This window comes from Vombatus ursinus, unplaced genomic scaffold (genome assembly GCF_900497805.2).
Source record: "Vombatus ursinus unplaced genomic scaffold, bare-nosed wombat genome assembly UNPS02009918.1, whole genome shotgun sequence".
NCBI classification, from domain to species: domain Eukaryota; kingdom Metazoa; phylum Chordata; class Mammalia; order Diprotodontia; family Vombatidae; genus Vombatus; species Vombatus ursinus.
Genome location: NW_020949696.1, coordinates 4702049 through 4716159, shown reverse-complemented (window position 1 = coordinate 4716159; position 14111 = coordinate 4702049). Strand labels below are relative to the sequence as shown.

The window sequence follows — 14111 nt, the reverse complement described above, 5'->3', positions numbered from 1 at the left end:
CGGTCGACCTGTGTACAGGGCCTTCCAGGCCACCAGCCTCAGGACCCTCTGGATCCCTCCTGCCTGACCCCCCCCAGGGACACTCCGTGTTCAGAGCCTCCCAAGTCACCCTACTGAGCCATCCTGCCCAGTCCCCCCACTTCCATGTACCCAGTCTCCCAGCTTCAGCGCCACCAGTGAGCATATCCGCCTGACTTCCCTTCACCCCGCCCCCCCCATCTTGTTGGGGTCATATCTACGGGCACAACCTACCGGCTCTTGGACTCGGCTTCCCCAGACTCAGTCACCCCTGTGTGCATTCTCCCAAGATCCTAGCTTCAGCTTCTCCAAACTAAGCCCTGCCCGCAAGCCCTCTCCCCCTCCATGTAAATCACCTGCCAGGTTCTTAAGCCAGGTCCTCCTGAGGGTACCTCCAGTGTTATAGCCTGTCCCCTTCATCATCCCCTCTCAGGTTCCCACCAGGATCCTACTCCCATAGGTACAGCTTCTCAAACTACACCCAAAGGACCCCTCCTGGGCCCCTCCTTCAGTGCTCCAGTGTTACAACATCCTAGGTTCAAATACTGACTGATATTTGGACCTGTGGCCTCTGGACAAGTTACTTAACCTTTTAGTTCCCTCATCTATAAAACTAAGGCATTACAGGAGAAAGTCTAAGGTTCCTCCCTGCTCCAAATCATAGATCTTGTTCATCTGACTTTCTCTTCCTTTAATCTGTTAGCCCCCACCCCCTTTCCCTTCTGAATCCAGGAAAGTTACCCCAGTTGTATACAACATTCCAAGTCCTTCCAAAGAAAAATCCCCATCTTGATCTAACCCTTCTAGTCAAACTACTAATGAAGCTGTAAAAATGGAATATAAACATTTGTGAGGAAAAATAATGGTTCCTCAGCTGGCCTTGCAAACACTACCACCACCCCCTAAACAAATAAAAATGTCAACATCCTGCTAGGTGGCCCTATCGTTAGAGCACTGAGCTAGGAATCATGAGTCAGGAATACTCATTTTCATGAGTTCCAGTCTCGCCTCAGATACTTACTAGCATTGTGACCCTGGGCTAGTCACTTCACCTTGTCTGTCTCAGTTTCCTCATCTGTAAAATGAACTGGAGAAGGAAATGGCAAACCACTCCAGTATCTTTACCAAGAAAACCCCAAAATAGGGTCATGAAGAGTTGGATATGACTGAAACTACTGGACAGAGCAGCAGCAATAGCCCCCTGGGGCCACAGTCCCAAACAGGTTTCCATGTCTAAGCCTCCAAGCTCAGCAAACTCCAGACAGAATCTTACTGTGTAACCTCCCCAGGCTCCCCCAGGCCCTCTGCCCCAGGTTCCCTTTTACAGAAAACCTCCCTGTCTAGCCTCTGTATAAGACTGTCCCTCCTCAGCCTTTCCAGAGAAAACCCTCTATCCCAGTCCCTCCTTGGCCCTGTCTCCCCACCGTCCATCCCACTTCAGCCCAGGCCTGCCCTCCCCCCTGTCCAGATGGTCCTGCTTCACCTCTGCTCTAGAATGGGGCTTCTCTTTCTGGAAGGCATTTGTCCTTGGTTTGGACCATGGCATTACTGATGAGAGTACAGTGGGAGCTGGGACTCAAGGAACTCCCCTGGGTGACTAAAGAAGAATCAAGGCAGCCCCTAAAATAGCTGTTCTCAGCCTTGGACAGATAGACTCTGCACAGATGGTACAGAGAATGGTGCTTCCCTCTTTGGGATGAGAGGAGGGGTGGTAGGGGAGGAATTTGTATTTTTGGATTTTCCCCATGGTATTCCACCTTGTTTTACTTTCCTGTTCTGCCATCCCATCTCTTTAAACTAGGTCAGACTCTGCCCTCCAAGAGGCTACGTGTTTTTCCCAGAGTTTAAAGGTTAGGGAAATTCCAGTAAAGGATACTGTTATTTTTGGGAGGAGCCTGAGGAAAGGGTGGGAAGGCTAAGGGGAGAAGCCTGGTCTCACCTGTGCTCTGGACAGAGGCTCTCTGGGATTTCCCTTCGGTGCCCAACTTCCACATTCTTTTTTGATCTCTCCCCCAGTGGTGAAACGGAGGCTCGTGAAGCTGGTGGTGAATTTCCTCTTTTATTTCCGGACAGATGAAGCAGAGGTAGGAGGATCCTGGGCCATGGTCTGTGATAATATACAGTCGCTTCCAAGGGCTTCCCCATCTATGGAGTTTCTAAGCGGGGGGGACCTTTGCACCTAGAACATTTTGATCTGGAAGAAATCGTAGCAATAATATAGTCTAATTCAGCGTGTCAAATATTCGGCCCATAACACTCCTGAGTGGGGCCCCATCTAGATTAAAATATAATTGGGGAATACTGAAAAAAATAAATAAAAATACAGTACAATATAGATAATGTTACTATATGGTTTTCTAAGTCGATATGTGACTCAGATGGATTCTTAGGTATACTATTTCTACTTGAGTTTGACACCTTTCCCCCATTTGATAGATGAGGAAACTGAGGTAACAAAGAGTGACTTCACCAACATCCCCCAGTGAGATAGTGATTGAGCTAGAACGTGGTCCCACAGGAAGGGCTTTTCCCACTGCTGGCTCTTGCCACCCCTCTGGTTATTATTTCACGTGCTACTCACACCACACCCGGCGGAACAGGAAGCTTCAGTCAGTCAGATTACACGAGAGGCTCAAAGTGTCACAGCCCAGTGATGGCAGAAGGAGGACCATCAGCCAGTCAGCCAACAAGGATTCATCTGCTTGGTGACAGGTACTTAGGTTACAAGGACAAAGAAGGAAACAGCAGCTCACATTCTGGTGGGGGAGACAAAAAGTACATTTAAAATATAACGTGAGTAAATACAAATATATGTAGGGTAGTCAAATGCGCAGTAGTTTGGGAGGGGAGTCCCTGGCATTTGGGGAGATCAGCAAAGGCTTCGTGCAGAAGATGATGATTAAGCTGCATCTTAAGGAAGAGGGGGACTTTTATGGGGCCAGGATGAGGGAGTACATTCTAAGGAGGGGGCTTTCAGTGCAAAGGCATGAAGATTGGAGATGGAGAGGTGTGGAGAATAGATAGAGGGCCAGTGTGGCTGAATCACAAGTGTGGAAAGGGGAGTCACTTGCAACAAAACTGAAAATAGAGAGTGGAACCAGGTTGTATAGGACTTTAAAAACTAAATAAAGGAGTTTATATTGGACTGTAGAGCCACTAGAAGTGGTGAAATAGGGGAATCACATTGGCACTTTAAGGAGAATTACCCTGGCAAACAGTGCACAGGGCAGAGTGCGTTGGGGAGAGGTTTGAGGCACAGAGTCCAATTAGGGGCTGCTGTAATAATTTTGGAGAGATGTGATGAGAGCCTAAAGGAGAGATGTTGTAAAAGTAGAAAGGGCAAAATTTGGTAACTGATTAGATATGTGAGATGAGGATGAGCGAGGAGTCCAGGAGGCTGCTGGGAGACTGGAAGGCTGATGGTATCTTCCACAGACAGGGAAATTTGGAAAGAGGGAAGGGTTTAGTCCAGGGGCAGGGAACCTTTGGCCTCGAGGCCACATGTGGCCTTCTAGGTCCTCAAGTGCAGCCCTTTGGTGGAATCCAAACTTCACAGAACAAATCCCTTTCTTGGGGATTTGTTCTGTAAAACTTGGACTCAGTCAAAAGGCCGAACCCAAGGACCTGGAAGGCCACATGTGGCCTCAAAGCCACAGGTTCTTCACCCCTGGTTTAGGGCAACAAGTTCTTGACATTTTTTGTGTTACAGATCTCTTAGAATAATGGTTTTAAGTGCGTAAAATAAAATAAAAGGATTGCAGAAGAAATCAGCTATACTGAAATATAGTTATCAAAATATTTTTTTAAAAAAGTTGATCGACCCCAGGTTAAGAACCCCTTGTGTGGGGAGAAGGATAATGAGTTCACTTGTAGATGTGTTGAGATGAAGCTGTCTCTGGCACATTCGGTTTGAAATGTCCATTAGGCAATTGGTGATGCATGATTGAAGCTCGGAAGAGATTGGGGCCGGAGGTATAGACGTAGGAGTCATCTGCAGAGCGATGGAGGAGCTAAACACCCACACGGGGCGGGGGGGGGGTGTGATGCGGACGATGAGCTAAGGAGACTGAGGAGGTGCGGTCAGGCAGGTAGGAGACAAGTCAGGAGTGTCTGGAAAACTAGGAGAGGAGGGAATACCCAGGAAGAAAGGGTGGCCAGCCGCGTCACATGCAACAGATAGGTCAAGAAGGATGAGGATTGGCGCAGTGGATAGAGCACCGGGCTCTCAAATCAGGAGGACCCGAGTTCAAATCCTACCTCAGACACTTGATACTCCGATGCAAATACTTGATGCAGATACTCAGATATAAGCTGTGTGATCCTGGGCAAGTCACTTAATCCCAACTGCCTTGACAAAAAAAAAAAAACACCATCGTATTTGACTTTAATCTGTTGCTGTTCAGTCGTTTTCAGTCACGTCCAACTCTTTGTGACCCCATTCAGGGTTTTCTTGGCAAAGATACTGGAGTGGTTTGCCATTTCCTTCCCCAGCTCATTTTACAGATGAGGAAGCTGAGGCAAACAGGGTTAAGCGACTTGCCCAGGATCACACAGCTAGTAAGTGTCTGAGGCCGGATTTGAACTCAGATCTTTATAAGTTCAGGCTCAGTGGCCACCTAGCTGTATCTATAGTTTATAGTTTATTGACTATTGATTCAGCAATTAAGAAATCATGATAAGATTGGAGAGAACTGTTTCATTTGAGCAGTGTGGTTAGAAACCATATTAAGAGGTGACTAAGGACGAGGAGAGAAGAGGAAGTACTAAGTAGACTGATTTTTCAAAGAGTTTGAGAAAGAGAGCAAAGATAAAGGTGATAGATAGCTTGAGGGTGTGGTAGGGTGTGTGAAAGTTTCATAAGTATGGGAAACCTTGGCCATGTCTGAACGGAGTAAGGAAGGAACCATTGGACATGCAAAGGTTGAAAAATTGAGGGAGAGATGATTGAGGATAAAATCTTCGGGGGGCGAACAGGAGGGGCTGGGGTCAAGGGAACACCCTGGGAAGGAGAAGGGCCCCCTCTTTGTCCAAGACGGAGGGAGAGGAGGAAGAGAGGGGAAGTGATGTCTAGGGGGTTTCCAATGAAAAGAGTGGGAGGAGGAGACACTGCCATAGTAGTGCAGAAAGTAAAGTGAGAGGCAGGTCCTCATGAGAGAGGGCAGGGAGGGTGCAGGAGAGAAGAGAAGGCCTGGGAAAGCTGTCAGCGCTTCTTCCTTTAAACCGTGGGCTAGAGCAAGCTGTCAAAGGTTCTGAAAGTGGAACTTGTGAACTTGTGTGTGTGTGGGGGGCTGTTTGTTTCTTTTTTGTTGTTATAACTGTTTCAGCATGATCGCTTTGCTTTGTCATCCTGTGGTTTTTATTTTATTCAGTTAAAAACATCATTTTGCAAGGGGCTCCAAAGTCTTTGCCAGATGACCAAACACAAAAAATCATAACAAAAAAAAAAGATTGAAATTCCTTGTTTTATATAGTCTCAGCTGCCACCCAAGCAGCCCCTTGAAGACAGTTTTTAAAAGTAGGAAGAATTGGGCAGCTGGGTGGTGCAGTGGATAGAGCTCTGGCCTTGAAGTCAGAAGGACCTGAGTTCAAATACAATCTCAGACATACAGTACACAACATGTACTAGCTGTGTGACCCTGGGCAAGTCACTTAACCCCAATTCCCTAGCAAAAAGTTAAAAAAAAAAAAAAAGTAGGAAGAATTTCCTCAATGTGCACAGTGAAAATATTTCTGAAAGTAAAGGACCCCTGGAAACTTCTCCCTGGAGCTAGATGTTTTTTAACTTATACAGTTGAAAGGTCCACTTGGGGCAGGCTTACTTGTCTGTCGGGTCGGGGTTGATCCACACCCACCCCAGGTCTGGGGCTGTGTCCTAGAGAAGACATCTCTAGCAAGGGATTCTAGATGCTGCAGCTGGAGCAGCCGTAGGCAGCACCCGGTGGTGGACCCGGGTGGGGAGGACAAGGGCTGTGGAACACCTTGAGGCCCTGTACAGATGGAATAGCACAGATGTGAGCCGGAAGAGATCTGAGAAGTCGCGTATTCCAAACCTCTGATTTTTCCCATAAGGAGACTGAAGCCAGAGAGGTTAAGTGCCAGGGGGTGAATGTCCCGAGGCAGGCCCTCAGAGGCTAGACCCCGAGCTCTTCACTGCCTTAGGGCTTGCTCTGAGCCACCCTCACACACAGGCTTCTTTTCTCAGAAGAAATGAGGTTCCAGTGAAGCATGCCAAGTTCTTCGAGGCCAGTGATTTCATTTTTGTGTGCCCCTCGTCCTTCACCTGGGGATCCTAATTTCAGAGGCTTGGAGCTGGGAGGGCCCTCAAGGAGGCCCAGTCGAGTGACTTCCCACAGGGGTAGTCTTCAGTGGCAGAATCAGGGTTTGAACCTGGGGTGTCTCCCTCCAGATGGGGTAGGGCGTCGTAGCAGCGCTGCCTTGGAGGAAAATGAACCTCCCTTTAGGGATTGGGTCCTGGCCGTGTCGTGAGACACCGGTGACGCGGGACTGCCTCTCACCCAGTCCTCTCTCCTAAGTCACCCCAGGCTGCCTCATGGCAGGAGCTTAAAGGGGCAGAAGGGAGTCATTGAGAGATGGGGATGATGAGCTTAATTCTATTTCTACCATGATGATGGGTGGGCATTTTTATTTTAGCATTTCCTGGAAGTACCACCTAGAAAATTTCTGACCTGGGGGGACTTTAAAGATGGGGAAATAGGCCAAGAAAAGAGAAATTATTTGCCCAAGGTCTCAGAACAAGGTCGTGGCAGTTCTGGGGCCGTCCAGCTCCCAGCTCATTGCTTTTTTCCCCATGATCCACGGCTTCCTTTTTATCTGCTGCATCCCGGCATTCTCAGTGAGTCACTGGGATCCAGCCAGCTTCTCCTCTGGGCTACCTCCCCACTTCCCTAGGGTAGTTCTAGGTCACAGGAGAATATGTGTTAATCGGTGACTCTAGGGGATGGACCTGGTACAAGGAAACCCAAGTCAGTTAGTAATCAACAAGTGTTAAGAACCTGTTGTGTGCTGGGTGCCAGTATTATCAGAGGTGTAGCAAAAAAGACACTAAATTTAGACCTGAAGTCCTAAGTTTGAACCTGCCAGCTGATTGACCCTTCACAAAACTCTCTGGACATGAATTTCCTCTTCTGAAAAATGAGCAGGTGGGGCTAGATGACCTCAAAGGTCCCCTTTACCTCTGGAAAGCTCCAGGAGGTGGCCGAGTACTGACCCACAGCCCTATTTTCAGGCTCCTTCTCTCCCGCTTAGAATGCCTCCCACTCCCCCTCCCCCTCATCCCTGGGCTGTACGACCCTGAGGGTGGAAGCCAGGTCCATTTTTGTTCCACAGTTAATAACCTCTGGTCTGAAGCTTTTCATTGGCACTGGGTGGGGCAGATCCAGTGCCTGCCCTGGAGGCCTGCTCGATTGACAGTAATAAGGTCCTCGCCCTGCTGTCTCTCCCAGCCTCAGTGTCTTCATCTGTCAAATATGGAAACTAACCACTGGGACAGAATAAGAGCCCAGTTGAGGTAGAAAACCTGGGTTTGCTTCCTGGCTGGGCCACTTCTGTTAGTCTCAGCTTCCCCGCCTCTGGCAGCGCCAGAGGCTCAGACCTTCCGGGGTGTTGTGAGGGTGAGGACGAGGGCTGTGGAACACCTTGAGGCCCTGTACAGATGGAATGACTCCTTGTTTTCCTCCTGGATTGTGGGTCCTCAGCTCAGGTGCTTAGCTTAGCTTCCTCCTTTTCTACTGTTCTGTCTTGCCAGCCTATCGGAGCCCTGCTTCTGGAGCACTGCCGGATTGCCGAGGAAGAGCCAAGTGTCTTCTCTATCAGTGAGTCTGGAAGGAGGGGTGTTGTTAAGACACCGGGGGAGGGACCCAGAGGGTCCTGGAACCCCCTGGCGCCTGCCCCTTTGGCTCCTCAGTCTGATAAACGTGGGGGCAAGAACAGGGCCAGGGAAGGCTCTCTAACCCTAGGGAAGGGCAGTGCAGGGCCCTCGGTTTCCTCTTGGCCATTCTGGGGTCCCCCAGCTGCCTGGCAGCAGAAGAGGAACTGAACTGCTTGAGCCCCACCCCTCCCCTAGCATTGTCCCAACCTCAGAAGCCTCCTCTGCTCAGGCATCTGAGAAAGGGGGTGGGCTGGGGACCCTGGCCCCAGCCCAGCATTTTCTTCTCCAGCCCCTCCTCACACCTAGCCCAGGCTGCTCTGCCTGGGTGGCTTGACCTTGTGATAGCAGAGGCTCCAGACTGGCTCCTCCCAGCCCTCCTGAGGAACAAGTGCCCTTTGTTTGAGTGCTCACCGCACCCAGGGCCCTTCCTCGGCTCAAGGTTAGCCTGAGCTCTCAGCCTTGGCCTGCTGCAGCTGGCACACCCACCTGGAGATCTCCTCTTGCCCCCTTGGCTTAAACCTTTGTAGGGACTCACCTCATTTCCCAGTCCTGTCATCAGGAGGGCAAGTAGCTGTTCCCTCCACTTACCACCTGTGATAATGCCTTTTCTCTGCCACCAGATTTTATCCTTTTGTAGGAGGTGCCCAGTCTGACGGCCCACCATACAATAAAGCTGGCCTGTCACGCAGGCTGCAAAGCTGCCATGGTGTAAGGAGGGTGGGGCAGGGACAGTCAGGGTTCAAAGTCAGGAGTGCCTCGGGCAAATCATGTCCCCTTCTCTGGTGCCCCCTTCTCTGAGGGCATTGGACTATATCACTTCCAAGGCCTCTTCCAGCTCTGAAATCTCTGATCTGAAGACCATTCCCACAGAGAGCTGAAATTCTACCTTTTAAGCCTTTCCTTTGGGCCGAGCGGTGCCTTTTTCTAGGTCCCTTTTTTACAGTAAAGCTATACTGGAAGGGAAATTTGTGGAGTCCTTCATCCTGTAAGGTGAGTTTAGGCATAGAATGTTGATTCGGAAGTCATCTACCCCAACACCTATGTAGATTCTGAACTATATTCGGTGACATCTCTGGAATACCAGCAGGGACAGGGAGTTCACTGCCCCCCTTATCTAGCCTCACGAGCAGGGTTTTTGCTGTTCTTACTGCTTCCTCCCAACCCAAACAGCAAGTCTTTTCCCAGGGACAGCCCAGCCACCATCCTTCCCCAAAGTCTTCCCTTCCTCAGGCTAAACACTCTCACTTCCTTTCATGGTGCTTGAACCCTCCTGGTCTCATCTCCATGGGGGCCTTTCTGAACAATCATGCCCCAAATCAAACATAGTGCTCCTGGGAAGGGCAGAAGCCAGAGTACAAAGAAAACCATTGGGTCCCTCAGTGTGGACGTGAGATTTCTACTTTTGCAGCCTTTTGATCACCTCACACTGCTGACTCCTAGAGCAGGCGGTTCATTAAAATATTCAAGTTTGTCTAGGCACATCTCCACCGTCCTTTACGTTTGAAGTTGATTTTTTCAAACTCACCTGTAGGTCTTTTTTCCCTGTTAAATGTCATCTTGCTGACGATGTCTGTCTACAGCGTTACTCCCATCTACTAGTCTTGTAACCCTTTCTTTTTTTCCTTCTCACTTACTATTTATTTATTTTTAGCAGTCTTTTCTTTTTAAATTTTGAGTTCCAAATTCTCTCTCCCCCTCCTACCCCTTCCCGACCCACTGAGAAGGCAAGCAATATGCCATCAATCATACATGTGAAATCTATCCAAAACATGTTTCTCTGTTAGCCAAATCATTTCATTTTAAAAAGGAAAGAAAGCAAGAAAATTCGACTTCAGTTTGCCCTCAGAGTTGAGCAGTTCTCTCTGCAGGTGGATAGCATTTTTGATCATGGGTCCTTTGGAGTTGCCTTGGATCATTGTATTGACCAGAGTAACCAAGTCTTTTACAGTGGATCATTACAACTTTGCTATTATTGTGCACAATGATCTCTGGGTTCTTTTTCTAGTAACTCTTTCAGAAATGTTAATGAGATTGGAGTAGAATGGTTTGTCCTTGATGAACCCACCATGTTGTCTCTCAGGGATGACCATTTCGCTGTCTCACAAATTATCCTTGTAATAAAGAATTCTGGAATTTGGTCAGAGGTCCAAGTCTAGCTCACCACGTTGGATTTTTTAAGTATCTTCCTGCTCTTCTTTTTGGAAAATCAGGCTATTTGCCCATCTCCAGGCCTAGAGCACTCCTCTCATTGTCCATGACTTCCAAGATGGGCAGCAGTAGTTTGGTAAGCAAATGCTTTCATTTCTGGGATGCAGTTCATTTGTACCAATGACCTGAATTCATTAAGAATATCATCTCCTCACTTGTCCCAAACTTCAGTTCTGTTCATTTTTGTTCTACCCTTCCCAGTCCAAAGAGTCTGCTTTGTAGAGGAAACAGGACAAAAATAGGAGTGAAGTAGTTGTATCTCACTGTTCTCAAACCATTATCTTCCCAGCTATGAGAATCAGGGGTCGGAGGATGCCAGGAAAGGTCAAGGATCCTATTCCTTCTTTAATCTTCTTGTCTCTATCCTAGCTTAAAAAGGCCATTTTTGTTTTCCTCTGCATATGTTTACAGGACTATACTGCCGCTCCTGTTTCCTCCTAGTTCCCCATGCTGTATCCCTTATATTTGTCACTGATGAATAAAAGTTCATCGTTCAACCACATTTGTTTTTAAGCCCTCTTCCCTTCTCTTTTTTGTGACCAGGTGTGATTGGTTCACCAAATTGTAGTGTGGGGCCCCTCTCATGCTGAATTACACTTTGAGAGTCTCTGGCTCATCCTAACTCTTTGGAAGCTAAGCCCTCAAGTCGAGGGCATGAATTAGCATGCCCAGCCTGCCATGGTTATCTCCACTTTAAGGACCAGTCCTTGAAAGATGAGAATCAAGTCTAGAACAGCCATGTTCCCTGCATTGTTTCCTCTCTTCCCCGAAAGAGGGGATTGCCCTTCAGGCCAGTGAGGCCTCTTCTCAGCTGCTCAGCTGCTTTTCAGAGAGAGACCTTTCCATGTCTAGATAGGTGAAGGCCCCTGTCATCACCCCGCCTCTTGTGCCTGTACTCCAGTCCTGGCTACCCACAGAATGCAGACATTCTTGTTCAGGCACTGGGAAGGGGGCAGGAAAATGAAAGTGGGATGAGGCAAGTTTTATGGGTGGCTTCCCCCAGCCACTGGCTTCTGCTGGTTGTCCCAGGGTGGTCCCCTACAGCCAGGGGTTTCCTGTTGGCTCGTCCCCAGCTCAGAGAGCCCTCTCTCTTTTGCCATACAGGTTTCATTGAGGAACCCGACAGGAAGTACTACTTTGAGTGCAGCAGTGAGGAACAATGCCAGGAGTGGATTGATGCCCTGAGGAGAGCGAGGTAGGTTTTGGGGATGAGTGAAGAGACACCTGGTGTAGAGTTCCTGGTAGTCCTCTAGGCTTTGACTAACTTAGTGGGCATTATAGAATGAGCATTTCCTGTGAACAGAGGATATTCTGAAGGAGGGGAGCTGGGGGGATGGAGAGGGCAGGAAAAAGAGGGGACGGGTGCCCCAGTCTGAAGGGAGCAGACAGGCAGACACAGGCTGAAGATTTGTGTCCTCTGGGCACCTTTCCCTCTGAGACTGCCTGATGTTGTCTGATTGAAGATGCCTCAGTGCCTCATGGAGGTGTGTGGACATAGGCATTTCCCTTTCTGGTATTAAGGCATCCTCTTCTGCTAAGCAATAAACAGCCTCCCTGACTCCCCTTCTTTGTGCTTCTCACTTCCCAGCTATGAGTTCATGCGGAGAAGTCTCATCTTTTATAGGAATGAGATCCAGAAGATGACGGGAAAGGTGAATATTCCAGCAAAGGACCTCATCCTCTTGAGATCCAGGTTTCTGATACACCTGGATCTTAGTTGTGAGGTCAGGGGTTTAAGGCCTTCTCGAAATAGTGGGGATAGGATAACATGAGGGACCAAGGCTGTGGCTCCTAAGGCCCAGAGGAGGGGCTGTGCCCCTGGACACAGTCACAATCACCTTTGTCTAGGTTCTGGCAAACCTACCCAGCCTCCATGTTCTCCCACCCCACCCTGCTCCAGGAGCCTATTACCACCCTGACAATTTCAGCAACCTCAGTACCCTTTATAGACTATTTCTGAAAGTTTATTTTGGCCTTCATTTACAAAGGGGAAACTGATAGTGAGATTTCTAACTCCATCCTCCCCCACCCTCATCCCTGTCCCCAGGCTCAGCATGGAAACAACTGTACTGATGACCTACTTGATGAAAAATGAGTCCCTTCTGCCCCTCACAGCTGGGCCTATAGAATAGAACTCGGGGGGTGCTCCTTCAAGACTCTTTTCTCCCCCCTCAGGACCCCTTGGAGCAGTACGGTATCTCCGAAGAGGCCAGGTTCCAGCTGAATACGCACCAGGCATGAGCATCAGTCCTAAGAAAGAAGTCCGCCTTGCTCTACTCCCTGCCAGTGTTCACCCTAGTGACTATTGGGGGATTGGGGGGGAGGGAAGGGGGAGAAAAGGAGAAGAACGGATTTACAGACCTCAGGCCTCCTACAGCAGAAGACCTCACCCCGGGACTGGCAATGGGCTGCCTGGATTGTTTCAACAAGATCTGGGCCCAGAGGAAGGAAGGGAATGAAATGTACTTTTTCTTCTCTGGTTGAAAAAAGTAATCAAGGACTAGAGGTAGGGCTCTTTCAAGAATGCCTTCACTGGAGCCGGGCAGAGTGGTCCCCAGGCTTAAGGGCTGCAGCTGGGGTCTCAAACCAAGGGATGGGGCCGAGCATCAGTCTTCTTGGACAGTGTTTCCATGGCCTCTGTAGGTGAATGCAGACAGTGTGGAAGGGGGAAGGAAGCCATTAATGAGCTTGGTGCTGCTGTGGAAGTTGTCCTTCAAGCCCTGGTTCGTAAAGGCCCCTTCCGTCCCTTCCCAGCATAAACCTGCTTTCCTCTTATCCCCTGGCCCTAGAGGCTGTACCGAGTCAGTGATGTGGCCCTGGATAAGTCATTTATCTATAAAAGGAGGGTAGACTAGCTGATCTCTTCTGAGGTGTCATGCCATTTGGGTAAGAAGTGTGAGAGGAAAGGGTAGAGCAAACCTAGCAAAAGGCTCTTGGGATGCTGGGGGCTACCTTCTACCCTGGAAGCTGGTTTCTGTAAAGTATAAGTCAAGCCTCCGCTAACCCTGTTGGGCCATTTCTGACATAGCCAGAAACTTAGAAGGGGATGCTACAGTTTGAGCAAAGTAAACAAGCCTTGTGTTGGCCTCTGTCCTCCACTGGCTTCATAAGCCAAAGGAGTGAGGGTAATCCAGGGAGCAGGTGAGAGAGAACACACCCTGGGATTTCATTACCCAGACCTGCCTGAAGATGGCCTTGAGCCAGAGGACGCTGGCCCCTGCCCAGGCTTTTTTGGCAACGGAGGCTCTGCACTTCTGTCTCCCTATCTACTTGAATGTATGCTACTAGATGATGCTGTGAATGGCTGGGGGGGGGGGGGGGGTGGTGCAAACCCCACGTGATTATTGATTCTACTTTCGGGTGCTGACCAGCTGCAAGAAGCTCTCCTTTTCATTTCTGCTTCTGTTCCGTCTGGGAAGTGGCTCTCCAGGTACTGTCCTAGGGAGTGTCTTGTGGATTTGGAATAAATGTCTCTTTTTCAAGATGCCTTTGTGAGACTCTTTGGTAGGACAAAAGTAACAGGGTCAAGGAGGCAAGCTTGGGCCTCCTCCCTTTCCCAGGGCTCCATGAGCAACCACAAGTAATCCAGTTGGCCTCTTCACACCTCCCTGGAGAAGAGGTACAGTCCAAGCCAAAGGAGAGCAGAGACTTCCAAAAATGAGACTAGCAAAATTTCCTCCACCCCAAAGACAATGGTTTTTAGGAAACCTGTTTGCCTGTGTAGGGCCTCAGTCAGGACTGCCAGATGGCCTTCCTACTTCCATCCCAGTCTTCATTTGCATTTCTTCCAAGGGAGGAGGTGGGGGTTGGCTTCAGTCTTTTTTATGTCTCTAGGGGCTGCTCGATTTCTAGGATAGATTTTTTAACTGGTGCCAGAACACCCAGAGACATGCTATAATGAAGTACTGGACTTGGTGAGTTGACAAGCAGCCCAAGGAGAGAGGCCAGAGTGGCTCTAATTCCCATCCCCCAAATGACACTGTGTACCTTATGGCCT

At 49.1% G+C, this 14111-nt stretch overlaps 1 protein-coding gene across 1 annotated transcript in view; it reads left to right on the top strand.

Annotated features, from left to right (window-relative positions):
- Positions 1–13598, top strand: part of PLEKHJ1 (pleckstrin homology domain containing J1) — a 14060-nt gene extending 462 nt beyond the window's left edge. The window contains exons 2-6 of the mRNA XM_027853292.1: positions 2035–2102; positions 7784–7850; positions 11219–11309; positions 11703–11766; positions 12290–13598. Coding sequence (XP_027709093.1) covers positions 2035–2102; positions 7784–7850; positions 11219–11309; positions 11703–11766; positions 12290–12355 — 356 coding nt within the window. The 3' untranslated portion in view covers positions 12356–13598. The remainder of the gene's footprint in view (positions 1–2034; positions 2103–7783; positions 7851–11218; positions 11310–11702; positions 11767–12289) is intronic.
- Positions 13599–14111: the final 513 nt, after the last annotated feature.